We start from the raw sequence: 12,057 nt of genomic DNA, 5'->3' as shown, positions 1-12,057 counted from the left end.
ATTAGTAATAACAGGACAAAATATATTTTAAAACTGAATTATTCAGAGGTCAAAGACTCCATAGTAAGTCTCCCTATACAGTCTATTTTACTAATTTCTTTAAAGTGTGCACTGTACATCTGTGGGCTTTTTCTGTATGTTGGAAAAAATAAGTTCTTGGTTTTAATACATGAGCAGTAAGTTAGATCAGGGTGTTTCGGGTAAATGTGACCGCTTTACTCCATCGCATCTAATTTTGCTCTTCCTTCCTTTACTGCAGTAAAGTACAGTGCAGAGTGCCCTTTGAAACGAAAATGAGGAAATGTTCTTATCCTGGTGTTTCTTGCCAGAAGATGTGCTGACGCCTTATTTTTTTGTCTGAGGGGATGTTAACATCCTGCTGCTTAATATCCTCATTGAACTGTGACCAAGAGGGCTGATATGTATTTATTCATTTCTTTACAATTTCCTTTCTACACGACAGAAGTTAAACACCTGATATGATCCATAATTTGCCTTTAAAAACCTTTTATTTCATGACTGTGTCTCAGCAAGCCTGCCTCACAAGTTCATGAATGGATGTTTTAAGGTCAAACACAGTTGGGCAGTATTCTCAACTTTTTGGACTATTAAAGCAAAATTAAAATAAAGTCACTTACATTTTTCTATCCTACAGCAGTTTTAGAGCAGCTGATCTCAGTGCCAGACTGCTTCTGCAGATCCATCAGCTGAAGTCATATTCTTTAGTTCCATTTGGAAAGTCGTATGTAGCACAAACTATTTACTTGTTGCACATCTGCAAGCTGCTTTGGAACCTATTTCAAACTATAACGCCTCCTTTTGAGTATTGTGCTTTGTTAGATTCAAAGTCATCCAAGATTTTTAGTACATAGACCTATGGTATCAATTTGAAACAACTATGTTGCTTTATTCCTGAGTTACTGCATTTAAATCTTGAGTTTCCACGTTGCCTGCCCACCTGCCTGGTAGGCTGATGACAATACCCCGTCAGCCTTTTACAGCTGAGGGGTAAGAACTATACTTAAAGAAACCAGAAAGAGTCAGACACAAGTTCAATTGACAGAAGATTTGAGCCTGCATATACAAACACAAAGTCCACAAGGTGTCAGAAGGCTAGAGCTGGGGGTAGGGAATGACTGCTATATAACTTACCTCAAACTTTCCCTTCTTCTCTAGAGGCTCCACTTGCGCCTCATTGGACAATGCCGCTTCACTCTTTGGGACGCCCTCCCCCTCCATTTCTTCCACTATCATCACCGTCTCCCACTTCCCAAAGCTGCTGGCAGGGAACATGTCTGATCTCATGCTGTCACCGAAATAAACTACCTGCAGGGTGAAAAATAACAGCCTGGTTACTCTCAGTGAAACAGAATTCTTGCGTAGGCTTAGTGAAAGTCAGTTAAACTGGTTTTTATCTTCTTTTAACATTCACAATGATGACGGTAGCATGTATGAATTCTGACCTATTTCCCACACACACAAAAAAGGGTTTCACTGGTGATTGATGTTAAGAGGTTAAAGCCCTCCAAACTGGAGTGGGGAACTCAGAATGCAGGAGTTTAAAATGAAATGACACAGACCTACTGACACACAGAAGATGGGAAAAGGGCATTAGAGTAAGTAGTATAAAATGGAGAAGACTAGAGGTCAGTTCACAGGAATACTACACAGATACATACAGTTTACAGTTGCTGGAATTTTCTATATCTCTTTTATCCTTTTCACACAAGCCCTCAAAATAGTATATGTAAAAACAACTGAATAATCAAATAAAACAATAATAGACTTGGGAGGGACTTTATACCATTTCACATTCAAAAAACTCTAAGGTTCTAAAATGTTGATGGGTTCCCTCTAATTCCACAGCATTTCTGTTGGATTAAGGCCAAAGTTTTGACTTGGCTTTATCATTTTACACTCTTTGGTAATATTTTAATATTTAATAATATTTTGCATTGTGTCATGTCTTATTGCACAATTCACTATCCTTTTTGATTTATTTGATGATTAGAGGCCCTGACTTTTTCCTTTAGAAAACATTCACTCCATCAGTGATGACAAGCTGTCAGACCCAGATGTAGCCAAACAGGTCCAAACCATGACATTACCACCACCGCGTTTCACAGATAGGCTAAGATTTTTAACCACTTTCTTTTAGTTAACATAATTTTTGTAATGAAAACTGAAAGTACATCTCATTTGTCTTTAAAACACAGTTTCAACAGATCTGCAGATGGCAGAACCGCTCTGTCTGGAAAGCAGTGTTTTATCCCTGTCATGCAAACCAGTCTAGCTCAGTTTATACCTAATGGTGGTGTATTTAATGGTCATATATAGCTAAGCTGATTAGTGTAGCAATTCTGAGTCTAGTACGTATTACCGTTTCTACCCAAACCCAATATACAATGATGTAAACCCATACTAGCCGAAACAAATAGTGATCACACACACATATCTCTGCAAATATATGCGTGTTAGATACAACTAAATCAAACCAGAAGGCCATAAAGAGTATGTAAGGCATTCCAGTAGCTGGGGGTTGTCTCTCTCCTCACAGCTCTGTGCTGTGACTCAAGAGCTCCCTTTCACATGTAAACAAACAGACCGGCTAATCTGGGGGGCTGCAGCCCAGAGCCTGTGGTGCAAGGACTGCAGGAGTTATATTTCCACTAACTTTCCCAGAACTGGCCACAGCTGATCCTCGAACCCCAGAAACATCCTGCACCTCTCATTGCTAAGCAGTACTGCTGCCAGAGTTGTGGGATCACTATGATAAATATTTAGAGAGGCCATGGATTCCAGCACAGAGAAAATATATTACAGATAGACTCATTGTTGATGAATACAGTTACACCGACCTCAACTACACTAAGCTCTGCATTAGGGGAAGACCTATAAAGAGAATCAGACTCCAGGCTATGGTTAAATCAGCCAGGCAGACACCTCTTGGTTTGTAAGCATAACGATCACACTGTTCATTGGTTATAAATGCACCCTTTAGTTTTTGTATTTTATTCTTAATTCTCAGCTGTCAAACTTGCTGTGCCGCAGCACAGCTGGTGTTCTAGGAACGGTTTCTTGACTTGATTTCTCTCCAATATTACGATTGGCTAACACAAATACATTGCACTTTTTGCATATAGAACATTTGTGAAAAATATATGGTGGTGTTGGTAGGAATTTCAAACAACATGAGCAGCATCGTGGAAATCCTAAAGGCCTGTGGTACGTAGCTCACTAATAGAGATTCAGATTAAAAACCTTTCATCTAATTAGAAATCCCAGTCTTCAATTAATTCAATACAAAATATTACATAGAGTGCACTATACAGGTCATCGGATGTTCAAGATGGGCTTTACGTCTACCAACAACTGCTCAAACTGCCAAACCAATTCACCGGACAATTATATCCACGCTCTTTGGTTCTGTCCACCAGTTCAGAAGTTTTGGCGCGAGATATGTGAAGACTTATCGAAGTGTCTGAAATGTAACATTCCAACTTCCCCCTTAGTGTGTTTGTTGGGCAGCTTAGATAATGTCAATTCAGAAAAGAATATCGCCCATATGGTTTTCACTGCCCTATGCATAGCCAAGAAAACAGTCCTCATGAACTGGAAAAATAAAAATAATCTTAATTCTAACCAATATAGAAATTATCTATTAGATTACATTAGTCTTGATACAGCCTCTGCCACCACATCAGATCAATTGCTCTGGGCTCCTTTGATCAGCTCCATCACCTAGTGGGGGTGGGGGGTCATAGTTTGGTCCCGCCTTCACTGTTGTGATTGGTGTGGGGGTAGGGACAGGCTTAGGGCGTCGGGGGGTTCCCCGGAGGCATCTTCCTTGGGGGGCTCAACCCGGGGTAGCGGTCATGTCCAGTTAGGGGCTCTGTTGGCTCTCCGGTGACTGTTTCCTCGCGGCTGCGTGCAGCGGGGCTAGGGGAGGGTCTGTGCTGACGGACGTGGGTTACTGACCTGGTAGCCTGGCTGCCCCTGGGTGGGTCCGGCATGGGCGTGAGGTTCTGGGGGCGCTCCGTCTCTGGGCTGGGACCCGGACCGGGCCTCGGGGGCTTGGGTCCTGGTTGGTGTGTTGCCGGGGTTGTGGGCGGGTGGGTGCATGGGGGCCCAGCCCTGGAGCAGGGTGCCGCCGGTGCGTCGAGCCACCTGGGGGGCTCTTCAACTGGTGGGGGAGATTGTCACATCTTGCAGGAGCTTTCCTCTCCTCAGGAGCTCCCTCTGCAGGAGGGGGAGATACAGGAGAGGTGGAGGAAGATCTCAGCCTGGGTGTTTATTGTCTTATGTAGTCTGGAAGATGAGTGGATGGTGGGGTGGGTGCAGTTTTCTCTGTGGTGGGGTTGGGTGGACTGTCCCGGGCTCTGTGGGGCCGGGCGGCGCTGCTGCACTGGGCCCGGTCTGGATGGGCCTGGGCCCCCTTTCCCTGGCGGGTCGCGGAGTATGGGGGTGCCTACTGGGGTCAGCGGGGGAGCTGGCCCCAGGGAGGGGTCACTTGCCCCTCCCTTCCTTCCCTCCCCATCTCCAGCTGCCTCCCTCTTCCCGCTCCACCACAACCACCCACACATGCAGGGCCTTGGAGTAGGGGTATGTCACCAGGGTGCAGAGGAGGCTACCCCCCCCTCTGTCCCCTTCTGGCTGCCTCTGCCTCAATTTTATCCCACAACTTAGACATTCACATTACTCACACTCTCATTACACATACATATAGGATCTTGGGGGTGGGCACGATACACGGAGTCCAAAGTACCATCAGGGTGTACACCCCACCCCTGGCATCGTTGCCCACCTCTCAATTTTAAATACACGTAGACATTGAGGGCTAGCAGGAGGGACCATGCGCTTACCTGCTGCTCTCTGGCAGGTAGCCCCAAGCCCTCCTGGGTTTTAAATGCACCTTAGAACACACATGCATCAACATTACAATGAGCGGGTGGAGGGAGGTTCGGAGTCTTCTCTCACCCCCGTTCTCTGCGACCTGCTGGAGCAGGGGGGCTAGGACTAGGAGGAGGAGTTGGCCGTCCGACTGCGGTCTGGAGTGTGGAGCCTTCCTGCTGCTGCGGAGTCGGGGCGGTCTGCCTCCCCCCACCGCAGGGAAAAGGGAAACACCACCTGGGTCTGGGTGCAGTTCCCCCTCCAGGGGCGGGGGCACCTAGACCCGGTTTGTAGAGTACGCTTGGGGAGTGTGATCGTGTGTACAACGTCTCTTTATGTCTGTCTCCACGTTGGTTGAGTGTGGAGTAAGTGCATATGAGAGCATGAGGGTGGGAATGGATGTTTGTATCTGTGTGTGCCTGTATGTCTGTGTCTATATGTCAGGTTGGGTGTCAGGCGCCACCTCTCTGGGGACATCTCAGGCCCTCCAAGGTTTGGAGGCCTATCTCCCCCTACCACCACTTCCCCTGCCAGTGGCGGACCCCCTCAGACATCGGTGCGTTGGTGGTTCTTTGTGTCCGGGGATGGGCGTCCAGGTACACACCGGCTCACTCCTTGGCGGCCGCTTATCGGGGCCTGGAGCCTGGGGCTCGCTCGGGCCACTTCGGAGGTGGGGTGCCCCCGGCCTCTCGGCCTGGGGCTCGGTCACTCAGGCGCAGCTGGCTGCCGGCGGAGCTCACGGGCGCGTCACTGCAACTCCCCCTGGCTTCTGCTCCGCGGCTGCTGAGTGAGCCCTCATCTGGGACTCTCCTCAGCTCTTTCCGGGACAGTGGCGCAGCTGCCCCTCTGTTGGTCTTCCTTGGTCTCTTGTGTTCTGGGGGCCTCTGGATGTCTGGAGTTTTGATCTCCTCCACACCTGCTTCACGCCCTGGAGGACGGGGCTGTGGCCCCCCCACACCCTCTAGCAGATTATTACATGAAGGAACCTTTTAAAAAAACAAAAAACAAGCGCGTCCATACTCACAGGTGTACACACGGGTGATCACACCCACAAACTACACCCTTTTTGGCTCCTACCTCAAAGCACACTGTGTTCTGTTGATCTTATGTGCTGCACAATAATGTTTAACATTTAGTATTTACTGTCATATTCCCATATATCATTGTGATGTTGTTTATTCTATTACTCTTGTTCTCTTCTGCTTGCTTTCTTTTTTCTTTCTCAGCAGGTGATCCAGGTAATTGATATATGCATTTTTTTTTCTCTGCCCGTTCTGTTGGTTTTTGTCTTTTGCCCTTCTCCCCCGTCCCTCTTCTCAGCTGTTTCTCTTTCCCTCTTTCTTTCTCCCCTTCTTTCCCCCAGTCAAGTCTGTCCCGTATTCATTAAGTGAAAATAAAATAAACAATAAAAGGTGAATCAAATGGACCATTACGGCAAGGCTGGGATGGTCAGTTTGGTAAAGTAAATCCGTTGGGCATCTTTCTTTGCCTTTAGACAACAATTCTGATGGCAAAAGAGCCAAACGGGACAGGCCAAAAAAAAAAAAAAAAAAAAAAAAGAGAGTTAAAAACTGTCTAAATTAAGTTTAACATCCTGGCATCCATGAAAACTTAAAATTATGATGTACAGCTCTGCTACCACTTCCAACATAAATGAAGACAGAAAACTAAACAGCAGTGACGTTTCTTGGGTTACTGAAGTTGGACTAGCTGGTATATATAATTATGTGCTATGTGATCGCTAGCGACACAGCTATGTTAGCATAACATAAGTGAAGCTGGAGGATGCATGCTAACTTTTTTCGATTCAAGAAAAGTTAACGTAAGGGTTCCCGATGGTTAAGGACAAATGCAATAGCATGGCAGGATGCTGTAAACAGACCAAACTTCAGCCAGGAGAACAACTGAGATAATCCATCCACAATACGAGGTTAGTCATTCATATACTGCAACAACATGGGAATAGAGCAGCTGCGAGAGAATTCAACACTAATCAATCAATGGTACGGAAGTGGAGGAAGCAAGAAGAATGAGTTGAGTAAAATTTGACTTATCTGACTGTTTTGTTTCACATAATGCGCCTTATAATCTGGTCCACCTTATGTATGAAAACAGACCCGTTCATCGACAGTGCGCCTTATATGTGTGCCTTAAGGTACGAAAAATACGGTACATAGACTAAGTTATAGGATCTAGATCGGGGAAAAAAAGAGAAAAAAAAAAGAAAAAGAAAAAAAAAGAGATTCAGTGACCAGTAAGACGCCCTAGCTTTAGGGAAGTCACCAGTGTGTGAATGTGAGAGTGAATGAATAGTGGCATTGTAAAGCGCTTTGGGTGCCTTGAAAAGCGCTATATAAATCCAATCCATTATTATTATTATTATTATTATTATTATAAGACTTATTAGAGCAACAAACTCTTTTTCCAGACTAAATGAAGACCTCCTAAATTAGTGAGATGCAGTTCCTCTCCAGTGTACAGGTTATCTGGTGCAAATTAATTAAAATGCTATACAAGTAGAATTGAATTCAAAGTTACTTGACGTGCCATCTTATAATACCAAAGTTTTTCAGGATGAATTCTGCAGAACATGTAAGCATGGAACTTTATCTGGTCATGCCTCATTATGTAAGTTGAAAGCCAACCAGAAAATCTAGTATTAATATAAAGTTTGCAGGTGAAAGACTAGGAATCCAATGGGATTCCTTCATGGCAAAAAGCTGCACATGAAAGTTTCCCCTTGGTCAAGTTATGAGAATCAGCCATGTGGGTCTGTAGTTCTTTTATCAGGCAATCAGGCAATGCAAACATATAGAATGACCTTAATGAGGCCATTGTGCTACAGGCAGCATGGAGCCTGGAGCATAAGGGGGGTGGGGGCAACAGACATTTTGTCAGTTACACTCTCAGAAACCAGACATTTCTCTTAACTTGTGAAATACTGTCAGCAGAATCAGTACACATGTTGTTTTTTTTCCTTTTTAACCTGTGCCGCTTTTCCCAAAACAACACAGGGAACACAGAATGAACTACCCATACCCAAAGAACCTGTCTGATCATGTCCGATCAGTCCAGTCACAACCCCAGTAGTTTCAGCAGTGTCCTGTAAGTCAATTGTAATCTTCCTTGAATGCCTCTATTCAAGCCACCTGCCTTAAGTCCTGTCAGGTGAAAGTGGAGAGAACTGAAAATACAGAGTGCCTCAGGTCAACCCAGAGGAGTCTTTAAAGCAGCTATAAGTGCAGGTTGACACTAAATTCCACAAGAGCTTTCTCCACGTGGCTGAGGAACAGGGGGAGCATTGAGCACAGGAGTGGGAGGAGGGGGAAGAGGAACTTTCGATGTGGATGGTGATGAGTATTACTACCTGGACTTGGGTTTGCCCAGTGCAGTGCTGGCTGTGCCTGATCTATTACAGATCATTTCTCCTGCCCTAAATTATTTTGTCAGTTTAGATAGAAAAAGTTTATCTGATTATTTTTAAAAGAAAAGTTACATGCTCTTATGGTTCTTAAGGCATTGTTGGCAGCTAAACTACAGATTTCCTTATTCCTCTTATTTCCAAAAGCAAGAAAGCTTCATAGGAAATCATAAAGTGCTAAAAATTTATACATCACCATACCACAACAACCGTAGTAGAAGATTTATATTTCACACACATTGATTTATATTTCAATGTGTACAATTATGTGAGCGAAAATCACATTTCACATTTCTGAATAAATGTCCAAAAACAGTTATACTCGTGTTAAATTTTTTAAGTGTTTACTTGGATCAATTGTGAGCTTTCTGAAAAATCAGTATAAATTGTGGTTGCCTGTCAGTGGTGTTAAACCCCATTTGCCCAGCCACTAACAAAGCCACTGTCAAAGTTCTTGTCTTAACATCACAATGTCACAGTGTGTGTCCCAGGGTTCTGATGTTCTGGCGGCTGGCTTTTGCCCTCTGATAGGGTCTCCTATGGCAAATTGGTCCTGCGTGAGAGACCAGACAAAGAGCAATTTAGAAGACCCTTATAAGCGTAAGATCAAGGGAACAGGTTGGGGAACAGATCCTAACTGTCATCTGCGCTTATCTGCCAAACGACAGTTCAGAGTACCTGCCTTTTTGGAGTTCCTGGGTGGGTTGCTTGAGTGTGCTCCACCTGGGGATTCTGTTTTCTTACTGGGAGACTTTAATGCTCATGTGGGCAACAACACCGAGACCTGGAGGGGCTTGATTGGAAAGAATGGTCTGCCTGATCAAACCACAGTTTGTCCTTAATGAACACCATGTTCGAACACAAAAGTGTCCATAAGTGCACATGGCACCAGGGTCCCTGAGGTAGATGAGGTTCACCCTGAGTTCCTTTGTCACCGATTCTGTTCATAATTTTATTGACAGAATAGCCAGACGTAGCCAAGTGATGGAAGGCTTCCACTTGGGTGCTCTCGGAATCGCATCTCTGCTTTTTGCAGATGATGTTATTCTTTCGGATTCATCAGGGCATGTCCCACTGGTAGAAAGCCCCAGGACATGCTGGAGAGATTACATCTCTTGGCTGGCCTGGGAATACCTTGGTGTTCCCTCGGACAAACTAGAGTAGGTGGCTACGGAGACGGAGGTGTGGGCTCCGTCTCGGAAAAGGAGATGGAGCCCATCTATTTTCTTCTCCTTGTCCGGGACAAGGAGAAGAAAATAGATGGATAACATACATTATTAATTGCTTGTAGAACATTCAAGTGTAATCATTGAGCATACATATTTATATTTCATTGTATTATGTGAAAATCTATCAAATTTAAAGGGACATGATTGTTCCAAATTAGGTCCTTTTAGACACAATTATACATCCCTGTGAGCATACACAGACACACTGGATTATTTAACAGCTTTTTCCTTTAGATGCATTCCAGTATGGGACAGCTCTTCTCTCTACAAAAAGCCACAAGCCAAAAAGCTTTCATTGTAACGTCTAATGGGAGTTTTGTGGCTGGCTTGTAGTTAGACTGTTGAGAGCAGAGATGAGTCAGCATTTTTTCTGGTCTATTTTGTCTGGCATTTTTCCTTTTATGTAGTTGTGTCCTGTGCCCTGTTTTTGACTAAACTGTTGCTTTGATGCCACTTTATTGCTTGTTTTTCTGATACAATTTCATAATTTCACACAGATGGAAGCTTATTTGTCTGGAAGACAGCTGCATTACTTACCAGACACCAAATATAAGCTATTGTCTTATAAATACCTACTTTATTTGATAGTTTTCATCCATCCATCCATTCGCTTCTGCTTATCCTTTTCAGGGTTGCGGGGGGCGCTGGAGCCTATCCCAGCTGTCATAGGGCGAAAGGCGGGGTACACCCTGGACAGGTCGCCAGTCTGTCGCAGGGCTAACACATAGAGACAGACAACCATTCACACTCACATTCACTCGGACATTCACACCTAGTGGCAATTTGGATTATCCAATCAACCTATCCCCACAAGCTGCATGTCTTTGGACGGTGGGAGGAAGCCGGAGTACCCGGAGAGTAACATGCAAACTCCACACAGAAAGACCCCGGCCTGATGGTGGAATTGAACTCAGGACCTTCTTGCTGTGCGGCAACAGTGCTAACCATCGTGCCACCGTGCTGCCAAAATATTCACGTTTACATCCAACCATTGTCATTTCTGATCTTGTTCCCTCCCAACTAAAATCTTGTCTGTAGATCCTTATTATCTGGCCCTAGCAGATCATAAGCTAGGGGACTCCGAGTGACAATTCCAAACTTGGTTAATTGGGTCAGGTGACGGTATCTGGTGTAAAATCTTTTGACATACGTAGTATTTAATGAAGTATATGAAGTATTTAATTGAAATTTTAAAAAGTTATTTTCATAGAGAAAGAAATCTAGAAAGTTGTATATTTGGCTAATCCCTAAAGCTTCTTAGATTGTTTATTAGGTTTTATTTAATATATCCTTTAAGTGATCACATAAAGGTTTAATTAAGGTTGAAAATCTCATTTTCAAGACTGTCAACTACCAAAGAGAGCAGCAAATACTATTTTATCCATAAAAACAAACAATACAAATAAATGTTTGTCTTATTCTACAAATGAGTCAACACAAAGCTTTTTGAGTAGTCAGCAAGATTTTAATCCGAAATACAATTAATGTGGGGGAAATAAACAGTTGAAAAGTAGGACTACTTGTCAGTCAATTATCCAATTATTTTTGATCCTTTCTGTCTATCCTTTCTATTCGGTTTTGTTTTAGTTCTACAGCATTTGGTATGACCACCTTTATTCTTTAACACAGCCTCATCTTACTTGGGCAAGCTTTCTTGTAAATATCTTGTAGGAGTCTTCAGGAATAGTTCTTCAAGTTTCTTCAAGGATGCCCCAAAACTTCTGGATACTCCTTTTTTATTCTATCTTTCTTTTCTCAATCGAGGTGATCCCACATTCAGTAGACTTTCTAAAAAATCAACAGTGTGCCTTATGTGTGAATTCTGGTTGTGCTTATTGATGTTGAACCGATTTTATGTGGTACACGGCGCTCAAAAGTCTGTCAAAAAATGTTTTAGTACAACTTTGGTAAGCTACGAAGCTGCACCGCTTGATGGATTGTTGGAGCATTACGGCTACCGTAGTCAGGAGCCTTGCGGAGTAATCCGGGTCCAAACTCCACTTAAGGTCCCGAAGTCAAACGAACACGGTGGCATCACTGAGAGTGGAAAAACTGTCTAAATTATTTCGTTTTTAATAAAATGATCAGCATTGCCACTTTACCAGGTATAACAATTAAATTTAACATCCACGCATCCATGACAACAAAATTTATTACATTTAACGGAGTTAGAAGTTAGCAAGAAGTTAGCTTGCTAGTTTCCACCTAAACATCATATAGCATGTTCTGACTGAGAGATTTGTGAAAAATTAAAACGTACAGCTCTGCTATCACTTCCAACATAACTGAAGACAGAAAACTAAACAGCAGTGACTTTTGTAGGGTTACTGAAGTTAGACTAGCTGGAATATAATGATGTGCTACATGATCGCTACACAGCTATGTTAGCATAACATAAACACAGTGAAGCTGGAGCATGAACGCTAACTTTTATCCACTCGATAAAAGTTAACGTGAGGGTTCCCAATGGTGTGGGACAAATGCAATCACAAGGCAGGATGCTGTAAACAGACCAAA

General features: G+C 43.6%; 1 protein-coding gene across 1 annotated transcript in view; it reads right to left on the bottom strand.

The window, feature by feature from the left end:
* The window catches only part of nt5dc1 (5'-nucleotidase domain containing 1), an 89,010-nt gene that overhangs the window by 9,167 nt on the left and 67,786 nt on the right, over positions 1-12,057 (bottom strand). The window contains exon 10 of the mRNA XM_085381688.1: positions 1,153-1,326. Within this exon, the coding sequence (XP_085237814.1) occupies positions 1,153-1,326 (174 nt within the window). The remainder of the gene's footprint in view (positions 1-1,152; positions 1,327-12,057) is intronic.

The sequence above is a fragment of the Rhamphochromis longiceps genome, linkage group LG15 (genome assembly GCF_057381845.1).
Source record: "Rhamphochromis longiceps isolate RC_006_pf linkage group LG15, R_longiceps_female_GT1.1, whole genome shotgun sequence".
Lineage (NCBI taxonomy): Eukaryota > Metazoa > Chordata > Actinopteri > Cichliformes > Cichlidae > Rhamphochromis > Rhamphochromis longiceps.
This window is presented reverse-complemented; position numbering and strand designations above follow the sequence as displayed.